Here is a 22,258-nt window from a genome sequence, read left to right on the forward strand (position 1 = left end):
CATAAAAATATCAAAAAGATATTCAGAGGGCAATATAGATTATTTTTAACTCTCAATCAATCCAATTCTTTAGCAGCAAGTGTGACAAAAATAATTGCAATAAACCAAATGCAAAACTTCATCACCCATCTTTTCAAATAAACAATAGCCAGTAAGATATGAATAAGAAAACTTTAGAAAATTCCCAAGACGAAAATTAATTACTAAAATCATAATTATTAATTAACTGTTTACAATAGTTGGTTAGACATGAGGTCAGGTTATTGGCAGTGCGGCCTTGATGAACGAAATAGAAAGTAGAAAACAAGAAAGAACGGATAGTAATGATAAAGAAAATATGGGCATGAGCCAAGTCGAGTTAAAACGTCCAAGCTCCTGGAAACTAAAGAACAGAGACTGGCTAAAATCCGATCAGTTTTAAATGACTTATCGAGTGAAATCGGTGATAATATCACCATCTGCATGGACTCAGATGAGGAAGTAAAATATAGTAGGGCAAAGAAAAAGGGTGATAATTTAGATCTTGAGCTTCACCTATCAGAAATGGAAAGATCAAGCCTGGATAGAGTGAGGAAATAAAAAACCTATATAAAGACAAAGGTCCTCCTCTACCTCTTCTTTCGGCTCAACCATTTCCTCTTCATCCTCCTCTCCGTCAGATTAATCGGAAAGAGACTAATCCAAGAAAGTGGAAAACACATATACCATATATAGTGGAACCGATTAGTGTTGTAGAAGAAGATAGAACGGTAGTTATAAGTAGTTCCACAGCACAAGTAGAAACATTTTTGCAAACGTTACAAGACACCAAGAGAATATAGTCACTTGAAATATTGATGAAGTGAGATTTGAAACTAGCAAAACTACTCTTAGAGCCTACCCGTCATGTGTTTTCGCTCAAATGCTGCAAACCTTGAGTCCGATCAGGCCATCTTAGAATGTGTATGTTTTTATAGAGATTCAGCCCACTTTCAAAATTATTTTAAACTATCTGCGCAACAACTGTATTGTGGAGAAACGTTACCTCCCAAGAGAATATAATTATGTACATGAGTTGATGCTAGAGCCTTAAAACTACCAACTGTCAGGACTAAGTGTGGCTGTTGAGGATAGACTAAATGATGTGTGTATGCAAGATGAATGCATATTGATTGAGTGATTGAAAATAATAATTCCTTAACTGTTTAATTTTAATTGTTGTGTTGGTTTGTGTCTTTAAAAGATACAATTAAAATAAAATAAATAAAATACTGAAAATCAAAGCACCTAAGTCCTGTAAATGTAGGATGATACCTAGGAAAAAGATGTACTGGTATAGATGAAGTTGTGTGTTATTCAAAATGAATAAATTAGTTCTCGTTAACTTAAACTTACAGACTAATGTATTTGGGGACCAAATCCTTAAAGGTGGGACAATGTAATGCCGGCCTCCTCCCCCCCCCCCCCCCCCCCCCCCCCCCCATTTTGTAGTAAACTTATGTTTTTATAGTTCAGGAAATTATTGGGAATAAAGGGTTAATATAAGTAAGATGCCCCAGATTGGAAAGAATAAGAGAATTTGCTATTATTTATTTTCGGTTATTGGTACAAGAGGAGTTTCCCTAAAGCACGGTAGATTTTTGTTTGTCAGGAAGTTTTGTTCTCGTACGGCCTCCTTATTTTCTTGGTATTATCACATGACATGCTTGTCATACTTGTTTTTGTTGATAATAAATAGAATATCCACACTAGTTCTAGTTCGCTTAATTGGTATATGAAGTAGAATACAATCCAAACTACACGAGAAGACTTGCCCCAGATCAGCGGGTTACAATAAAAAACGGACAATTGTTCAGTTGGGATTTAAATCTCATTTGCACACTTGAAATATTTACATTAATATAAAAGGACATATGTGTATTGAATAGTTACTTTTTCAACAATAAACTCAGATTTAACTCTTCTTATGTTCTATTAACGATTTTAACATGTTTACAGTCCAAACCCATCTTTATTGATGAAGATCAAGCCATATTTACCAATAATATCAACATTACGGGAATTTCCCTTTTAAGGTACATGGTTGCTGATTGGTAGACAATATGTAACGAGCTCTGTCATTGGTCAGTTGGAAATATAAAAGCAAAAACAACACCAGGACGGAGAGATTGTTGGGTTAACAAAGTTGGAAAGCGGAAAAAAATAAATAAGAAGTTAAACTGTGTCTGATAATTACAACCAAGTGTTAAAAGTTAATAAATACTGTATATAATAATATATATAATATAATAATATATGCTGAATTCTCTCTATTGATTGTCTTTGGCATAAAATGATAGAATGGATCCAAAGCTATGTATGTGACTTGTCATTAAAAAAAAAAAAGACACGGAAAATTCTCGTTTGCTGTATGTTAAGTTAGCATCACCTCACAGATTTCTTGTTGTAAACAAGCAATACGTCGGGCGATTCGACGAAATTTACAATACGACCGACACGAGTTAAAAGAGTCAAACAGGCAATTTTTATTCAAATATTTGTTTGATATGTTTCACCTAACAAAATTAAGAGAGATGAGGGGTTCCAAATCAACCAAAGGCTACGAATGAGTCTGAAATGACAATGAATTTATGAATGACGGTCGACAAATGAAAACATAAAGGTAACACTCAGCAGTCAAGTTGCTGTCTGGTCTTGAAAAAAGTATTCAATATATCACTTCGGCGAAACAGACATTCCGGCCAGACATGCAAACCCGGCCTAAAAAAAAACGTTCGTTTTTAATTCATCATGTCAATTTAATGTTTAATAATTCTGTTGAAAATTTTCATTTCTTATAGCAAAAAAGTCAACAAGATTATTGTTTTCAATCAAAATACGGCCAGAATTTTTATTTAATGCAAAAATCAGTCAGATTTTTTTCTCTCTCAAATACCTTAGACTGCGTCAAATCAAATGGTTCGTACCTTAGACTTTAAATCTATCTAGAGCTTATACTGACTGAGGTTCATTATTCAGCTATCATGTTATTTTAAAATTGGCTGGAGCGTTTGGGGTTAAACATGTTTTCGTAGGTAAATAATATTGATGTAGATTTTTCTTCTTCATGAGAGTAATAGATAAAGAGTATAACTTTCTGTTTTGTTGAATTGTGAAATAGAAGTCACTACGTTCTTATTCAACCATGTGTCGCTTTGAAGGTATCATGGTTGTCATCCTCAGCCTAAGCAATGTGTTGCTGTATAATTTGAATTTCAAAATCATGGACTGAGTGACGTCTTTTAGACGCACTGGTCAACTCCACCATAGCGAATCACATGACTTTGACATAATTAGTAAATACCCGTGAAAAATATCTTTATAAGTAAAAAAGTGTCGCATAAAAATTAAATACACGGGAAATGGCAAAGTTCACGAAGTCTAGTCTGATTAATCATTCTAAAAAAAAAGTGCAGGCAAAAAGGGGGGGGGGCGTACGTCCTCTACGCTCCCTCCTCTTGATCCGCCACTGCATATGGTCGGACTGTACGCGTATAAGAAATCAGTCATTTTATTAGATACAAATGTATTCTACAGATCAACATAACTGAAATCTCGAATGAATATAAAAAGATCAACTATAATTGGAATTGAAACTTAATGTTTTAACCATTTGAAAGTTAAGCTTCTGTATATCATGACAGAATACGGAAGATACTGGACAGAAGTTATAAAAAATCTGTTCAAAATGCAATGACAAAATATAATGAAAAGTGTCGAAAACTAATGCAAAGACGGAAAAAGGTAGCTAAGCTACCATGGGAAAAGCATCGGATAATGTAAAGTGGTAAATATGGCAGTTTGTACAAACTATCTTGTGAATTAGGCATATTAAACTCTTGTTATGTTATTTGACAAGCAAAATTGAAACTGCACATTAGAAAAAACGAATTACATTGCATGTAGTCGCAAATCAAGCAAGCTAGAGATGCAAATGCAACAAAACATGTAAATGAAATAAATCTGATTTCCTTGTGACAGCAAGTTTCAAATGGGGCTAGAGTGCCACACTGGGATTTAGATAGAGAATAAGAAACAGAATTATTTGAATTTCAATTAATTAAATGTTAAATTATTGACTTTATTCATCTTATTGTAATCCTGAATAAAAGATTTTTGATAAATGTTGTCTAAAATAAACCCGTATGTCAAATTACATGTATGGTGCAGCTCGACCGTATGGGTATACTCGTACAGTCCGACCGCACGCGTTTGGTCGGACAGTACGAGTATACGCATACGGTCCGGACTGTACGCGTACAGTCCAAATACTCGTATAGTCTGGGACATGTATATTAAACTGTGAAATTATAGTACATTAATATTTTAATTAAATATTCAAAAGTGTTCGATGAGGGATATGTTTATGAACACATATACTGTGTTGTTGTCCTTAATGTACGTTGTATTTTGTCCTCTTAACGTTTTAAAGAAGACAAAACTAACTCGATCTTAACAAAATGTAAATTTTTAATAGGGTATAAAGGGTTTACATCAACCGGGATTTTAATTTATAAGCTTATAACGCGTCTTATGAACTAATTATATATATATATATATATATAAGTGTATACATTTGTACTTGTGGCATCCTTGATTATCTGATAAATATATTTTGTTATAACTTCAGTCCTTCATTGCTTCATCTTTTCTGATTACTTAATGTAATATGCTATCATACCTTTTTCAGTAAATATTGAAAAAATGCGTGCAATGAGATGACATATGCAAGAAAAGCAACATGATTTTAATCAATTTGTTTTTGTATAATATTTTTTATAAAACAAAAAGTTTGTTCACATGAATGATTGAAATATTGAAATGTTGAGTTAAATGTGTGTGTGTTTGTCAATCTAGTTGTGAAGAAAATATCATTGAAAGTAGGGATGACAATAGAAGTATTTCGTTCAAATCTAGTGAAACAGTCTTTATTTGTTCATTAGATAGCGCAAGTAGAGTTGATTACCATTATTGGATATTACATTTAGGAGCTGCTATAGTTTATATGTTCTCATGTTTTGTTATTTTCACAATTATTCAATTAGTAAAAAATGGAACATGGTCAACAGATAATATTATGTTTCTGACGTTACTTTTATGTGGATGGTGTAATGAAATATTTGAATACATCCCGAATCACATTATCCGTATATTTGAGAGAAACGGTGATTCACATTTTATAAACAGTGATGGGTATATTTACAATAGAAATAGTCGGTATCCGATTTGTCGTATAAATTATATACTGGAAATAGTTTTGCCTGGGATCTTTTTTGATGTTTCTACATTTGTTTTGACAATTCTCGCTGGTTTAAAGGTTGCTACAATTCAATTTCCAATATGGATTCGATGTAATTTGAAAACATCATATTGTTGTCGGTATATTTCATTTGGAATACCACTGTCTATAATCTTAAACCTGTCGCAGTTTTTTATTAGGAATTTTCCGAAAGATGCTAACAAACAAACTTGCAGTGATGTGATTGAGAAGAATTATAAAGTGTTTCACAAAGTGTATGCATGGATACTTTTACAAATACTAAACTTCTTTGATTTTTTTACGGCGTCTATATCTATTTTGAGAGGTGTGAACACAAATTGAATCGTACAACAAGCGCTTGCGAAAAATATAGCAATTGTTGCAGTTTTTATTCCGACTAACACTGCAAAGGTGTTGTATCAACTCCATATCAAACTTAATGTTCTTACATTAGGAACTACCATACAATCTTTACAGTTATTTACATTAGTTGGATTTATTTTGTGCTCATTCCTATACATTGTCATCAGTACAGAACTTACTTCAATCATTCTTAATATTCATTGTTTTAGTTCAAATTTAAAGTAGAAATGAAACGTTGAATATATACATAATCAAGTTAAAGAGTTGCAACAAACTCAGATCTGCAGAAAAGACGGGCAGTAAAAAGTTGCGAAGAAGTTTGTAAATTTTTATTAAAATAATAAATGCGTTTTATTTAGTCGGCAATGTTTAAAACATACAAATGTATGGTTTAGCGGCTTCAACTATTGGTAGAATTGCATGTGCGTTCTCCGGACTGCATTTTTGTATAACATCGTGTGTACAACTTGCCCATCTATCTATAATTCTGGAAAAAAAGAAGAAAAATGATAAATCAAATAAAAGCAATCACCAACCTACATCTGTACATACAATTGCATGCTTATGTTGGTGATTTTGAATCTGTTCAAAGTTTTGATTTTTCTACCCTGTATACCACATTGCCTCACATTCTACTTAAGAAAAAATTCACACACCTAATTAAATGGGCATTTAAAAAGTCAGAATGTGAATATATATGTTCAAACTCTTTCATTTTTTAGTAGCAATAAACAAAAAAAACTATCTTAATTGACCATGCTTTGATACTATATATGCCCTTAAATTTTAACTAGATAATTTTTTTGTTCGCTTGGTGGATTCCGTATATCGTCAGGTTATCGGAATTCAAATGGGGACTAACTGTGCACCACTTATTGCGGACCTGTTTTTGTATTGCTATGAATTACAATTTATGACAAAAATAAGCAAAGACCAATGAAAACAACATCTGATAAACAAATTTAATAATACTTTTAGATATTTGGATGATAGTTTGGCTCTCAATAATGACGACTTCAGTATGTATATTAAAGAAATTTATCCTGTTGAACTTACTTTAAATAAAGCTAATACTACCAATGACCACTGCCCTTTCCTCGATCTTGATATCTATATCACTAACGGAAAGCTGAATACTAAAATTTATGATAAAAGAGATGATTTTTCATTTCCTATCGTTAATTATCCATTTTTAGATGGTGACGTTCCCTTGTCACCATCTTACGGTATTTATTTATCCCAACTTGTACGATTAGCTCGTGTATGTAACAATGTTTCAGATTTTAACGGAAGAAATTTATGTATTACCTAAAAAATTATCACAAACTAGTCAAAACATTTACTATATTTTATCATCGGTATAAGGACATCGTTCATAAATATAGCTCTACATGCAGATTTCTTATACGTTCGGATATTTCACATTCAATTGTTTATTCAAATATTCTTTATTAAGCACAAAGGTGTCAGTATTCACCTCAAAAACTAACAAAACCTTTGAATAACCTTATTAAGAAGGGAAATAGTTAGGATACTGTTTGCAGGTCATTAAAGATTGCATATGTTGGCGTCAATATTGATTCACTTATAGGAACTTTGCATCGGAACTAAACACATTTATTCAAAAACCAGTTGTTGGCATGACACGGGTTATGTTCTTCTCATATATGTTATGATGGTATGATACTAAACCCCTAACGGGAAGGATTGTGCCTGGTGTTCATATGATGAAATCATAATCTTTCAGTCGGCTTAATTGAAGTCTGGAGCTGGCATGTCAGTTAACTGCTAGTAGTCTGTTGTTATTCTTGTATTATTGTTATTTTGTTTATTTTCTTTGGTTACATCTTCTGACATCAAACTCGGACTTCTCTTGAACCGAATTTTAATGTGCGTATTGTTATGCGTTTACTCTTCTACATTGACTAGAGGTATACAGGTATCCGATTCTTTAGCAGCAAGTGTGACAAAAATAAACGAGTATACAAAATACAAAACTTCATCACCCATCTTTTCAAATAAACAATAACCATTGAGATATGACATAAGAAACATTTAGAAAGTACACAAGACAAAACTAATTACTAAAATCATAATTATAAATTAACTGTTTACAAATTTTGATTTTTTTTAAAGTTCTTTGGACTCTCTTCCCGAGCCGTATTCGACAACAAGGAGAGTTCTGTAAACGATTAGTGGGTCGTGCTGATGAAATTGTTGTCCTGGTATCTATGATGAGTTATCTGACAATGTTCCCGACATAGGACAAGCACACATATATATGTCATGTGGGGATATCTAGTGTGTGTCGAATTTAACAACCTGTCCCAGTTTTCTGTGAATGTTAGTTTGTGTAGTTTCATTTATACAAATGGAAATCATTACCTTATGAAAACCAGCTTGTGTTTGCATGACTAATTCTGCAGGCTTGTCAATTTTCGTGGATTTAAAAACATTTATATTTTAAAGGATATTTGATTGAAGAAATAAATGATGCAAGCTACATGTATACTTGATAGTAGTTTTATCATGGGTATGCATTAATAACGTGATTATTTTTGCCCGAGCGATAGTGTAGCTTGCATCAACTTTTTCGATTCTGATTAGGACAATTGTTTTTAGAGGAGTGGTTTTGAAAAGCTTACATGATTGTTGTCTTATCTAGATGAAATATGTCAATTGCGAATTGTAACACATTGAAGTCATTTTATAAATATTTAGTTAACAACATCATTTAAGAATTTATAGGTTTTCAAAAATGCATGCAAATTTGGTAAAATTTGTTTTTCTGCAGTTATCAATATACGCATGTGCAAACAAATTTTATTTGATTTCGATCATGGGTTTGTTTAAAAAGCTAAAGAAGCACGTCATATTAGAATAAGTAGTTTAAACACATTCCGCATTGAAGTCTAATTAGACACTTATATTTCATTTGTTAAATTCAAGGTTCAATGATGTCAACGAACAGTGTTCCTCAAATTTTATTGATTTCAGTTTTGATTTGTTGTTGTTTCCTAAACGCTACAAAAGTAGACACAAATACATCGTTTAACAAGTCTTTACTGACCCTGTTTGAACTTTTAATAATGCATGCACATGTTGTTGGTAAACAGACTTTTTAAAAACGTAGAAAAAAAATACATCGTTTAATGATCTTTAATCGATAGAGGGTTGCTGCTAACAAGGAAGCATTTAATCCAAGAGTTCCAAATAGTGAAGTTGTAAATTTTACAGACGCCATCACGAGTTGGTCGACCATTACGGAATAAACGTTTCACAGATGATATCAGATATGGTCCTTGCGTCGTTACTACAATCCCCTTTCATGAATGACTGACAAGCCATATTAGACGATTTACCGGATTTGTTATAACATGAGCAACATGACGTGTGCCAAATGTGGGAACTGCTTACCCTTCCAGAGCACATGAGATTACACCTAGTTTTTGTTGGGGGTTAGTGTTACTTTACTTGTCTATGTTGTGTCATGTGTATTATTGTTTGTCTTCATTTTTAGCCATGGCGTTGTCAGTTAACGATTTATGAGTTTGACTGTCCCTCTGGTATCTTTCGTCCCTCTTTATGGCTTTTCTCATCACTTTGTATCCGTCGTCGTCTGTTACCTTTTACAAATATCTACTGAATCTCCTTTGAAACTACTGGGTCAAATTTAACCAAACTTCGGCCACAATCATCATTGGGGTATCTAGTTTTAAAAATGTGTCCGATAACACGGCCAACCAACCAAGATGGGCGCCATGGCTAAAAATATAACATTGGGGTAAGATTCAGTTTTGTGCTTATAATTCAAAAACCAAAGCATTTAGAGCGAATCTGACAATTTTTTGAAATTTTCAAATGAATTAGACAACCTGTTGTTGGGTTGCTGCCCCTGAATTGGTAATTTTAAGGACATTTTGCTGTTTTTGGTTATTATCTTGAATATTTTTAGATAAACTGTAAACAGCAATAATGTTCAGCAAAGTAAGATTTACAAACAAGTCAACATGACCGAATTGGTCAGTTGACACCTTTAGGAGTTATTGCCCTTTATAGTCATTGTTTAACCATTTTTAATAAATCTTAGTAATCTTTTACAAAAATCTTCTCAACTACTGGGCCAAATGAACCCAAACTTGTCCACAATGATTTTTGGTGTATCTAGTTTTAAAAATGTGTCCAGTGACCCGGTCATCCAACAAAAATGGCCGCCACAGCTAAAAATAGAACATGGGGTAACATGCAGTTTTTGCTTGTAACTCAAAAACCAAGGCATTTAGAGCAAACCTAAACCCTAAATTGGTAATTTTAAGGAATTTTTGCCGTTTTTGTTATCATCTTGAATATTATTATAGATAAACTGTAAACAGCAATAATGTTCATCAAAGTAAGACCTAAAAATAAGTCATCATGAACAAAATGGTCAATTGACCCCCTAAGGAGTTATGGTCCTCTATAGTCAATTTTTAACAATTTTCATAAAATTTGAAACTGAAACTCCTGGGCCAAGTTCAAGGTTAGTGACACAGGATCTTTAGAGCCTCTAGTTTAATAAGGTTGAAGTCAGAAACAAATGTAGCGTTTGTACTAACAAACGATGAACAACAAACTGTAGACGCATCTTCAGCGAGTACATAGTTTTTCAGAGTTTATGTAAACTTTGCTAACGTATGTTAGAAACAAAACATCAAAACATGTGCGCGCCTAGCTGTTTCCATCGTTTGTGTTAGAAAAGAAATGCACTCTTTCTAATCATGACACAGGTCTACTTTTAATAATACGTACATGCCACTTGTTAATGTCTGTAAGTGAGATTTGTACAAGTGACCACGTGTTACAGGCTGCGTCGATTTGCTTAAAGTAAATAATGACTATAAAACGACATCTTAGTGAGGTGGGTCTCATTGGGATTAGTCAATTTTTTTAAGACACGACACGTGAAATTAAATAATTTTAGCGCAAAAACGTAAAACGACGTTTGGCGGGATCCAGGATCATTCCCTCTCCCCAATGAGATCCCAAGTGGGTGGCCTGCTCAAAAGGAAAAATGTCTTAAATATTCAAAACAGGCTTGTTTTCACATCGGAGTGTAATCTTTCCGCCCGTTAGCGTTATTTTCAGAACCTTACTTTTTTTGGTCCTGAGTATACAATGGATTTGCCACTTCATGGTCTTTATCAATACATATCTTACCCACAGTCTAATGTGTTTGCTGTGCTTTGTGTTTGGTTTCTCCTTCTGAACCTCAATTCGTCCGATAAATCGTCGTAACATTTGTCAACCAACTGTTTTTGATACACCGGGTCATTATAGCAGGAAGAAATCATTCCATTCAATTCTATAATTATAAGACAATGTTGGGGTTTGTTTCTCAATATTTTTCAAAGTATGCCATAGCATTGAATATTTCTACTAATAAACATAAATACATATTAAACAAAAGAGCTTGTATGATTGTCAATTTCTGAAGAATAAAACTTATCATTATGCAAATAAGGAAATGTGAATAGTCTCATAGTCGCATGCGTATCAATTAGTTAGGTATGGCTTAATTTAACAGATAACATATATATAAACAGAAGATGGAACGTAGCAATCGTCGAGAACTCAGTTCATGAAAGCTAGTTTGAGGACAATACAGTTCCAATAACTGAATCATGTTCGAAGACTACATGACAAATCAGTACACATCCAACGAAATTTATGTCAAGGCGTCATAACCATTTTGAGAAAGGCATGATCCTGTGCATTGTCAACATATAAGTAAAAAGCAATGACAGAAATACATATTATTATGTTCTTCACATATATGTTATGATTGTAGAATACTGAACCCTTAACTGCAAGAATTGTGCCTGATATTCATATGATGAAGACATAATATTTCAATCAGTTTAACTGAAGTCTAGATCTATCATGTCAGTTAACTGCTAGTAGTTCGTTTTTATTGATGTATTATTGTTATTTTGTTTATTTTCTTTGATTACATCTTCAGCTGACATCAGACTCTGACTTCTCTTGAACTGAATTTTAATGTGCGTACTGTTATGCGTTTACTTTTCTACATTGGCTAGAGGTATATGGGGAGGGTTGAGATCTCATAAACATGTTTAACCCCGCCGCATTTTTGCGCCTGTCCCAAGTCAAGAGCCTCTAGCCTTTGTTAGTCTTATATTATTTTTAACTTTATTTTCTTGTGTACAATTTGGAGTTTAGTATGGCGTTCATTATCACTGAACTAGTATATGTATTTGTTTAGGGGCCAGCGGAAGGACGCCTCCGGGTGCGGAAATTTCTCGCTGCATCGGAGACCTGTTGGTGACCCTTTGCTTGTTGTATGTTCTATGGTCGGGTTGTTGTCTCTTTGACACATTCCCCATTTTCATTCTCAATTTGATATTAAGTAAAAAAACATTCAGGTAGAATATAGGAATTTATGAAATATATCAACATCAACGTTGGGGACGTCCTATTCCGTTTAAAATAAAAATCAGACATAATTCAATATCAAATATCTATGAAAAGTAATATCTTATTTTAATATATTTTTTTTTGCAGTACTTTATAGTATTGTTAATGTTCATTTTAGTATACTTATAGAAATGACTGAAATATAAATGACTTTTTTGTGTAAATAAGAAATGTCCAAACAAAATCTGCTTCATATTTATCTGAGATACTCAATGTCATTGTAACCTTAACCAAGCTAACCATCCGATAAAAATATCATCATGGTTACCCTTGAAATTTAACAAAATTAATGGTCATATGACACTTGTCCATTCGTTTGGTGTATTTGAGCATTTGATTTTGCCATTTGATAAGGGTCTTTCCGTTTTGAATTTTCTTTTGAGTTAAGATTTTTTGTGTTCTTTTCTTTTCCCTACCGAATTGAAGATGATTGCAATGATAATGATATATTATAACCTCAGGCAATCCTACGGTACTTGTGTCGTCTATTACATACATTTACTACTAGAACAAATACAAACGGATATTTCTCTTAAAATTCAAAAGTAAAGGATATTTGATCAGATCTTTATATAAGCCGACATACCTGCTTTGTAAATGATGCAAATTGGATTGTATGTGTTTTTCATCATTCCAAACAATTGTTGTTGTACAACATCACATGTTGCTCCTATGTTCTTAATGCAAGGCAGCATTTCCGAGAAGTACCTGGAAATAATATACCTTGTACAATAACAATTTTCTCAAAAAGGAAAAAAAGTAGTTTTAATCATTCGTTCTACATACCCGTCCTAAACATGCTAAATGGAGCATTATCTACGAGATATAAAAAAAATTATTGAACAATATATTTTTCTTCTATCATTAGTTAAAATGAACATGACAAACAAGTTAAATAATAACTAACTTTTAGTTTGTTCAATTTGGTAAAGATAAACTAACGTGGATGAATAATTCACCTGCAAGTGATTAATTCGACTTATTTTACCATATTCGTGTAAATTTTAATGTGATCTTCAGGAAGAAATGATTGATTGATTGTTGGTTGCTTAACGTCCAGTGGCAAATATTTCATGCATATTCAGGACGAGAACAAGTTCACAATAAATACAATAGGTAGGCTGATACAATAGAGGCCATCTGGGTCGGAGAAATTTGGACTGCCACCGGAAAAGGAGGGTATATTGGATAGTGACAGAAATTTTGCCTTGCAACAGGCCACCTACGGACCCCTCAGAGAGTTGTTGCAAGGGTTCTTAACGTGCAAAGAGCGTGGCACTCTCTTTACACGAGGCAGCGGATTTAACGTCCCCCTTCTGACAGGACGTGACTGCGAATTTGATACATCCCGCACAGCCAAACGGACGCCCCACTTCGGCAAGCGTTTTACTGCCGGTCGGGAGAAGACCAATTCAAGTGACCATATTTCTATACCCCAGTCACCCTTGGGGATTAGGAAGAAATGAGTTACACATGCATTTGATGTGTTCAATGATAAAAAGGAACAGAATGTTAACATTGAAAGTGAAAAAAATAAATTGATTTACCGATTCGATTTACAAAACCTAATGGTTATAAAAACAATGATAAACATAATTTATTAACCTTAAATATGAAATCAAACAAATTTAAAAAAAAAAATCAAATTGCACGAAATCGCTATCTTTTTGTTTGTATGTTTATATTTGGTTAAATGACCGTCGGAAGTCTTCGGAGTTCACCTCCATGGTTGTTAAGATGGCGTCTAGACTAAAATACACACGAAATGTTGATGTATTGGCTTCCGAAGCTACACAAAACCCCTTACAAATATAGATTTATTTCGTCTTCAAGCCATTGTTCAACTACTAAATTGTCTATTATTCTTACCAGCACACTTGGTACAATTAAAAACCTTATAATAAATTGTTCAAATAAGGCCTTCGAAAATAGTGGAATAAATTACTTTTGGAGTGTCAAGAACTCGTTGGAAGTACTTGATAAATTGCATGCTTATATTGGTGATTTTGAATCTGTTCAAAGTTTTGATTTTTCTACCCTGTATACCACATTGCCTCACATTCTCATTAAGAAAAAATTCACACACCTAATTAAATGGGCATTCAAAAAATCAGAATGTGAATATATATGTTCAAACTCTTTTAGGTCATTTTTTAGTAGCAATAAACAAAAAAACTATGTTAATTGGACATGCTTTGATACTATATATGCCCTTGAATTTTTACTAGATAACATTTTTGTTCGCTTTGGGGATTCCGTATATCGTCAGATTATCGGAATTCCAATGGGGACTAACTGTGCACCACTTATTGCGGACCTCTTTTTGTATTGTTACGAGTTACAATTTATGACAAAAATAAGCAAAGACCCATCAAAACAACATCTGATAAACAAATTTAATAATACTTTTAGATATTTGGATGATATTTTGGCTCTCAATAATGACGACTTCAGTATGTATATTAATGAAATTTATCCTGGTGAACTCACTTTAAATAAAGCTAATACTAACAATGACCACTGCCCTTTCCTCGATCTTGATATCTATATCACTAACGGGAAGCTGAATACTAAAATTTATGATAAAAGGGATGATTTTTCATTTCCTATCGTTAATTATCCGTTTTTAGATGGTGACGTTCCCTTGTCACCATCTTACGGTGTTTATATATCTCAACTTGTACGATTCGCTCGTGTATGTAACAATGTTTTAGATTTTAACGAGAGAAATTTATGTATTACTGAAAAATTATTACACCAGGGTTTTCGATATCACAAACTAGTCAAAACATTTACTAAATTTTATCATCGGTATAAAGACATAATTCGTAAATATAGCTCAACATGCAGACTTTTTATACGTTCAGGTATTTCACATCCAATTTTTTATGGAAATATTCTTTATAAAGCACAAAGGTGTCAGTATTCACCTCATAGACTTACAAAACCTTTGAATAGACTTATTAAGAAGGGATATAATTACGATACTGTTGTCAAGTCATTAAAGATTGCATATTTTGGAGTTAATATTGAGTCACTGATAAGGTCTTTGCGTCGGAACTAAACACATTTATTCTAAAAACAGTTGTTGGCATGACACGGGTTATGTTCTTCTCATATATGTTATGATGGTATGATACTAAACCCCTTACGGGAAGGATTGTGCCTGATGTTCATATGATGAAATCATAATCTTTCAGTCAGTTTAATTGAAGTCTGGAGCTGGCATGTCAGTTAACTGCTAGTAGTCTGTTGTTATTTATGTATTATTGTCATTTTGTTTATTTTCTTTGGTTACATCTTCTGACATCAGACTCGGACTTCTCTTGAACTGAATTTTAATGTGCGTATTGTTATGCTTTTACTTTTCTACACTGGTTAGAGGTATAGGGGGAGGGTTGAGATCTCACAAACATGTTTAACCCCGCCGCATTTTTGCGCCTGTCCCAAGTCAGGAGCCTCTGGCCTTTGTTAGTCTTGTATTATTTAAATTTTAGTTTCTTGTGTACAATTTGGAAATTAGTATGGCGTTCATTATCACTGAACTAGTATATATTTGTTTAGGGGCCAGCTGAAGGACGCCTCCGGGTGCGGGAATTTCTCGCTACATTGAAGACCTGTTGGTGACCTTCTGCTGTTGTGTTTTTTTATTTTGGTCGGGTTGTTGTCTCTTTGACACATTCCCCATTTCCATTCTCAATTTTACATATTATCGAGCCCATGCAAATATTCCAATTTGAGTCAACAGAGAACAGGAGTGTATGCTCCTTTAATTATATTATTTCAATACTATAAAAAAAAAATGATGATTATAACCAATTTATTCATGGCTAGCTCCATTGCAAATGCAAATGTGCCCTTTTTATTTTTCTGCAGCCTGGTTCAGTTCATCAAACTGGGTTATGATTTGAAAATATGGCAGGTAATTAATAGTCGTGTTTTGAAGCCATAGTTTACCGACATTCACCTTGTCGTAAACCAATAAAGAAGATAGATATTGAACATGTGTATATCATAGGTATTTACAACACCCGTGTTGTTTTGAGTCTGGAGTAATAACAACAAAAGAATGCGTATGACAAAGCATTTTTTGATGCCAATACATTTTTTTTTTCAAATAATAAATATATAAAATATTATCCTTCAGAGGTTCATCATGATCACTAGACATATTATTCTGAGGTTTTAAATTCCTGATTTTTTTCTTCTTATATGTAATTGGCATTAGTTTAAAACTTGTACATTACATTACGTACAAAATCTCAAACATTGACAGAGACATTGACTGAATCATTCTTAGAACGAGGTCAAATGAATACAGTTGACAAAAATAAAATACTCACGGACAGAAAACATCAAGGTAATTCAAATGCATAGTCATCTTCCAATTGTGATTTTTTACATCATATTCATAATCCATCAGTTCACTTGAATCAAACCTTGATTTTGGACATGTATGCACGTCATCACAAGATCCACCTAAAGTTTGAAAACAAGATCGTGATACTTAACTGATAGCTTAAAGTTTAGAAATTATAATATAAAAAAACAAGTTGTCTAACCTTTATACTGTTTATGGATATGTTTATCCTGTCTTTTCTGTGCTTATTGTATATTATATTAAAGATTTTTTTATGACAATACAACAGTTGTATTTGTTATTTGGATAAATATTACTTTATTAACACAACTTTGAATACATGTTTAAGTCAGGTGTACACCAATCATCACTGTTTTACTAAGAGTTATCCGATAAGATGATACGTATGAAACACGACGTAACATCTAATTGGACCAGTAATGCTAACCTGTATATATAGACAAATACCTCCAACAAGTTTAAATTAAGTATTTCTAGACAATTCCAACAATACTCTGAAAAATTCGTCAATATAATTGTTAGAGCCACGACAAATTACAGAAAACATACATTTAGAGTTCACTTGACCCATAGGTCAAAGAGAGCTTTTTTCATCACTTGGTGCCCATTGTCATTCGTACATTTTTACAAAATCTTTTCCTCTGAAACTACTCAAATATTACCACAATGATCATTTAGGTATCAATTTATAAAACTGTCTCAATTACCCCCATCCCCTCTTCTTTTTATTCCCCTGTACACCACAACGGCTGACATAAATAATAAAGGCAACCGTAGTATAACGCTGTGCAATCTGGTTACACACTTAAACCGAAGGAAATACATAAACTAATAGAGTAAAACTGTTTTAACACCGAAGGAACAGAAACTGAATTAACTGCAGTAAAAACAAATTAATGTCAATGCAACACATCTAGAAACGGACTAATTGGCAACATTTGCCATATTTCTGATTTGGTATAGGACATTTTCAGAAAGAAAAACAATAAACACATCAAAAGTACCCGATTTATAATTAAATACGCCAGACGTGCGTTTCGTCTAGATAAGATTCTAAGATAGGAATTAAGTTGAGCAGTGAGGACCTAAAATTCAATAAAGTTGTGGCAAATACGGCTCACGTTTACCTTGCCTTGGATAAGACAACCATTAGTATTTCTAAAAAAAAAATATACTTTTGTAAAGAGGAACTTTATAAACAAACCTGTTTTGAAGTTTAACGAATGTAAATCAGTGGGCGAACTGGTGACAAAATATTACCTCCCCTGTAAACAGTGCGCTCTTCTGACTAGAGGTAATCGGTAAAGAAAAACGGATGATGCTGTAATTGTTTAGCTTGTTTAAAATGAGCTAGCATGAACGAAAAAAAACGTGTCAACATAATGTGAATATAATAACGAATCAGGTAAATTATTTCTTGTTAGGTTTATCACCCATCGTATCATCATATGATAGGTAAATGCGTGATTTTTCGATTTTCAGTGTCGTCAAGGTTCAAACTTGTAATCATGCCATCCTTTAATTATTATTTTTTTAATATTATCCAATGGTCGGAACACCTTGATTTTTCTCCCAATTGTTAAAGTTGATTATGTTGCATGATATATATTTTTTTCGGGGAAAAAAATTGATATGCAGCAAAGATTGGCAGTTTTTAATTTGTGTTGCTATGTGAAATAATGGGAGGTAAATTAAACTATAAGAAGGCGCGCTTTTTCAAATAGTAAACAACTTCATTCAGATGCATAGTATTTTGTCATATGATAAAGAATATCGTAGAATCTGGCTAGAAATTCATCTCATTTATAAAAGAATCAGATATACAACATAACATACTGAAATCTGAAAAGGGGTAAAACCACCATATCTTGAACAAATTCACACAGTTAAAAAAAGGGGGGGGGGGGGGGGGGGAGAATACTACGAAATTTAGATTATATTTATCTGGGGTCGACAACCAAAGGATGATGGGACATGCAACTAACTACTTTATCAATTTCATTGTAAAGTCAAATGGTTGGGTTTTTGGGGTTTTTTTTAGCATCTCTGTTCAAACGTACGTTGCCGGGTCTAATATTTTCAGGTTCTCTTTGGACTGCCAACTAATATTATAATCACCTAATTGAATGTTCGAATTATTTTTGCAGCGATGTTCTGTATGGAAGGAAGACTGTCATAAAATCCAACAGTTCCGGATGGTCCGTTAAACTAATTGCTTAACGTCAATAACGATGTAAGCTTCAAGTGTCTGATCCAGCACAAGTTAGCCAGATTTTCCACTAGACAGTGTCTGGCATTGAAAGGATATCAAACGGATGTTTTATGGATCGAATGATTCTCACGTACATATGACAATCATATGAATAGGAATATGGAGCTAGACTCTTCCGTGCAACACTTTTTAATTTCCAATATAAACTCCGAAAAGACAAGAGCATAGAAATGTACATTAATAAGAAACATTCTTTGTGAATAAAGTCCTTTCAAAACTTAAATATGTCATTAGTGTTGCATTATTTATCAGTAGAGATAATTATATTCCAGTCAGATTGCCCAACTGAAGTTTTTGTTGGAAATGTTTTGTAAATCTTGGCTGTTCTGCAAGACAAGCTTGGCTGTGCAGGTTGCTCGGCCGCCCCTTTTAGTATGAGACAATATTTGTGTTCTTACAAAATGTACTAGTATATACTAAATCACTGACGCAAGACTGGAGCGGGTCCCCTTTAAGGCAGTTAGTGCGAATCACCTTAGGTTTCAACCATTACATGCAAAACGGGGGGAGGGGGGTGGTTTTTTTTTACAAAGTCAAACATTTTTCATTATAATAATACATTGAGATTTAACATATACATGTACTTTCCTATATGTAGTGTTTGTTTTAAAGTATTGCCAACAAAATTCCTCAAATTTAGGACCATAATATTGTTTAAGAAAAAAAACTTATCCCCTGAACTACATATAAGTGCAAAGTCTTCTTCAACACACGTGCATGATTAATTCGGATTACATACATGTGTTTTATATTCCGATAATATAAGAATTCGAAGGTTCATATCATATACAATATCATTGATATGAACCTTTAAAGTCTTATATTATAGGACTCATGTTTTTCAAATATAATGTGTTGATCATTTATGTTATAATGATTTTAATAAACTTCACATTAGGTTATTTGTCACGTATATTGATTACATTATATCGAGTTGTCCCAACGATACACTTGTCGGTGTTCTCGATCATACGAATTTACCGACATTCATGTAGACAAAATGACCCAACTTTGAAAAATCCTTGTGACGAAACTACATTTCGGAACACGTTAATAATTGGATACTCAGAAAGCTGCATTATTAAGTTTTGATAAACATTTTTTTCAAAAAAAAGTAAAAATATGCAGTCAAATCTGGCAGTTTTTTACACACCCCTATGTTGAATAATAGATTGTTCAATTAACAGCATGTTTGGCAATTAAAAATTCATATATTAATAATTTTAGCTTTAACATATACTTTACGTATAGTGGTTGTATACAAATTGTATAACAGTTTTGTGTTTTAAGAGATATTCATCCCTATGCATATCGGATTTTATGCGTAAATTGTCTCTCCTTTTTTTCTACCTTTTCTATCTCTTTCATAAGAAGAGTGACTTTTCTATTGTTCTAGCGTCACTGGAAATCCCACTGAAATGCTATTGCAAAACTTGCTCAAAATGTGGTGCCCTTTAGGACATAAACTGCTAGCTTGAATATTCAAAAAACCGTTATCGATTATTTCATAGCCAGATATCAGTAGTGCTTTTGCTTATTTATATTCATATGTAGATTAGAATTGTACCACGTGATAATAGTTTTAACTGGACTGGCTTGGTATCACCAAAATCTTTAAAACACGGATATTTTAATTTGCCCGTCACAGAGTCTTTATCTACAATCACTTTGCTATGTTAGAGTTGTCAAGCGGTCAAATAGCTCAGGAACCTTGATTTTTACAACAGTTATGCTTCGTTAAAATGTTGTATATTGTTGTGTATACTTATTTTCTGCCCCTGCAAACTGTTTATCACTTATATTGAAATTAAAACAGACATTTTTTTTTAAATTCCCTATCATTTTAATATAATTTCCGTGACCCGTATCCGATTTCTTTAGTATACTATTCAAATAAGCAAAGTGGCGTTGATATCTGGATATGTCGTATATAAATATTTCTTTAAAAAATGAAATTAAATTAATACAGCTATAAACGAGTCGAAATTGAGATCGTTGAGTATCTGAGACAAAAGGGTTGAAGAGCCAGACGATTTTACAACCCAAACCCGGTCAGGTAATTGTAAAATGTAAATAACAGATATTCATACTTGCGTGAACCACAATCAACTGGAAAAAAACAAATATCCCACCAAAGATCAACATACTGTTTTTTTCAAAGAATAACGAATGATCTTCTTTTAAGAATGCATATGATTTATATACATAGTATAAGTTAGTTCATTGCAAATAAATATAATCGCCTCAATTACTTACAAATATCAAAGGTGTAATTTTAAAAATCGTTATCACTTAATGTAATTTTAATACAATAATTGTTTCGAAAGAGAATTATCCAAATTTTAATATGGTCAATTTAGTGAAAATTAGAGAAATCATAGTCTTTAAACTTTTTCGTGTGAAAATCCCAAACAAGCAGACAGTAATTTAATATCAGGTTGTTATTTTGACAATTTTTTATTTTTATTTTAACAAGTTTAATTTCACGTTCTCTTTAAAGATAAAACAACATATTAGCCTATTTCAAAATAACATGAACATGATGAAATGAGTAATAGCAAAAGCTTACACGCAGGAAATGTTGAAAAAATAGATTGTAATTTCGACATTAGCTACAAGTATCGTACATGATATAATACAGCACAAAATTTTAATAGCATATAACATGTATAAGAAAGAACTGGTTTCCGAATCTGCAGATGTACCAAAACAAGTAATTCACATCTGACAAACTGTATCCTTTTTTTGAAACACTCAAAATTCAAAAAGCGTTCTACAATGATCACCAGTCATTCAGCTTTCATTTGAAACCAGACGTACCTAGATATTCTACATATTTTAAAAGTTAATCATATGTAGGAACATGTTTGTGTCAAATATGTATTTCTTACTGGTATGTGGTTTCTGGTCGGAACCGATTACACAGAGGTGCACGATTTCCAAATCAGCAATTTTTCCGCACTTCCAACTTGTTTTCCATTCGCCTTAATCACAAATTTGTTTGCCGAAAGCTCCGTTGTGGAATACTTACAATGTACAGATGTTGTGCTATATATTGTGCGATTCCACTGTATTGAACATTTCATGGTTATATTACATTGGCAACAACTTGTTCATTAACTGAAACGAATTAAGACATCAGTAGTAAACCGGTTATAAAAAGTCATAGATCGTTTAGATGAAGCAAATCCGGGTTACAAACTACAACCTTTGGAAACAAATCAACTGTAAGAGAAAAAACGAAGGATTAACAGGAATACTGAACAGATGTTCAACAAAAAAAAAATACCAACATATAAGATGTCAAATCAAACATTAATTTTCAATTCGGGAGTTAATAGTTAGTACTCGTAAATACTAGATTTTTTTCAACTTTCGTTTCTTTTGGGTCTCCCCGTTCCTTTTCCTCCGCCTTAAGATAAATGTACTGTGATCAGCATTATTAGACAGACAGACATCAGGTGTGTCTATGTTAAGATTTTGCATTGAA

At 32.9% G+C, this 22,258-nt stretch overlaps 1 protein-coding gene across 1 annotated transcript; it reads right to left on the minus strand.

The window, feature by feature from the left end:
* Positions 1-5,955: 5,955 nt before the first annotated feature.
* On the minus strand, positions 5,956-20,979 carry LOC134707741 (uncharacterized). The gene is made up of 5 exons (XM_063567766.1): positions 20,859-20,979; positions 16,459-16,594; positions 12,702-12,823; positions 10,838-10,982; positions 5,956-6,128 (listed from the first exon to the last, which is right to left on the minus strand). Exons 1-5 carry the CDS (start codon positions 20,911-20,913, stop codon positions 6,011-6,013), a joined length of 576 nt encoding a protein of 191 aa, XP_063423836.1. The 5' UTR covers positions 20,914-20,979; the 3' UTR covers positions 5,956-6,010.
* Between the last annotated feature and the right edge of the window lie 1,279 nt (positions 20,980-22,258).

The sequence above is a fragment of the Mytilus trossulus genome, chromosome 1 (assembly GCF_036588685.1).
Source record: "Mytilus trossulus isolate FHL-02 chromosome 1, PNRI_Mtr1.1.1.hap1, whole genome shotgun sequence".
NCBI classification, from domain to species: domain Eukaryota; kingdom Metazoa; phylum Mollusca; class Bivalvia; order Mytilida; family Mytilidae; genus Mytilus; species Mytilus trossulus.

Bases quoted from the DNA above. Each gene is read 5' to 3' on its own strand.
- LOC134707741 (XM_063567766.1), bottom strand. From the start codon at position 20,913: ATGTTGATCTTTGGTGGGATATTTGTTTTTTTCCAGTTGATTGTGGTT. The intron at 12,824-16,458 runs GTGAGTATTTTA...TATTATTTCCAG, and splicing joins TACCTTGATGTTTTCTGTCC to GTACTTCTCGGAAATGCTGC. The intron at 6,129-10,837 runs GTAAGATATGTA...CTTTTTTTCCAG, and splicing joins GCAAACACATTAGACTGTGG to AATTATAGATAGATGGGCAA.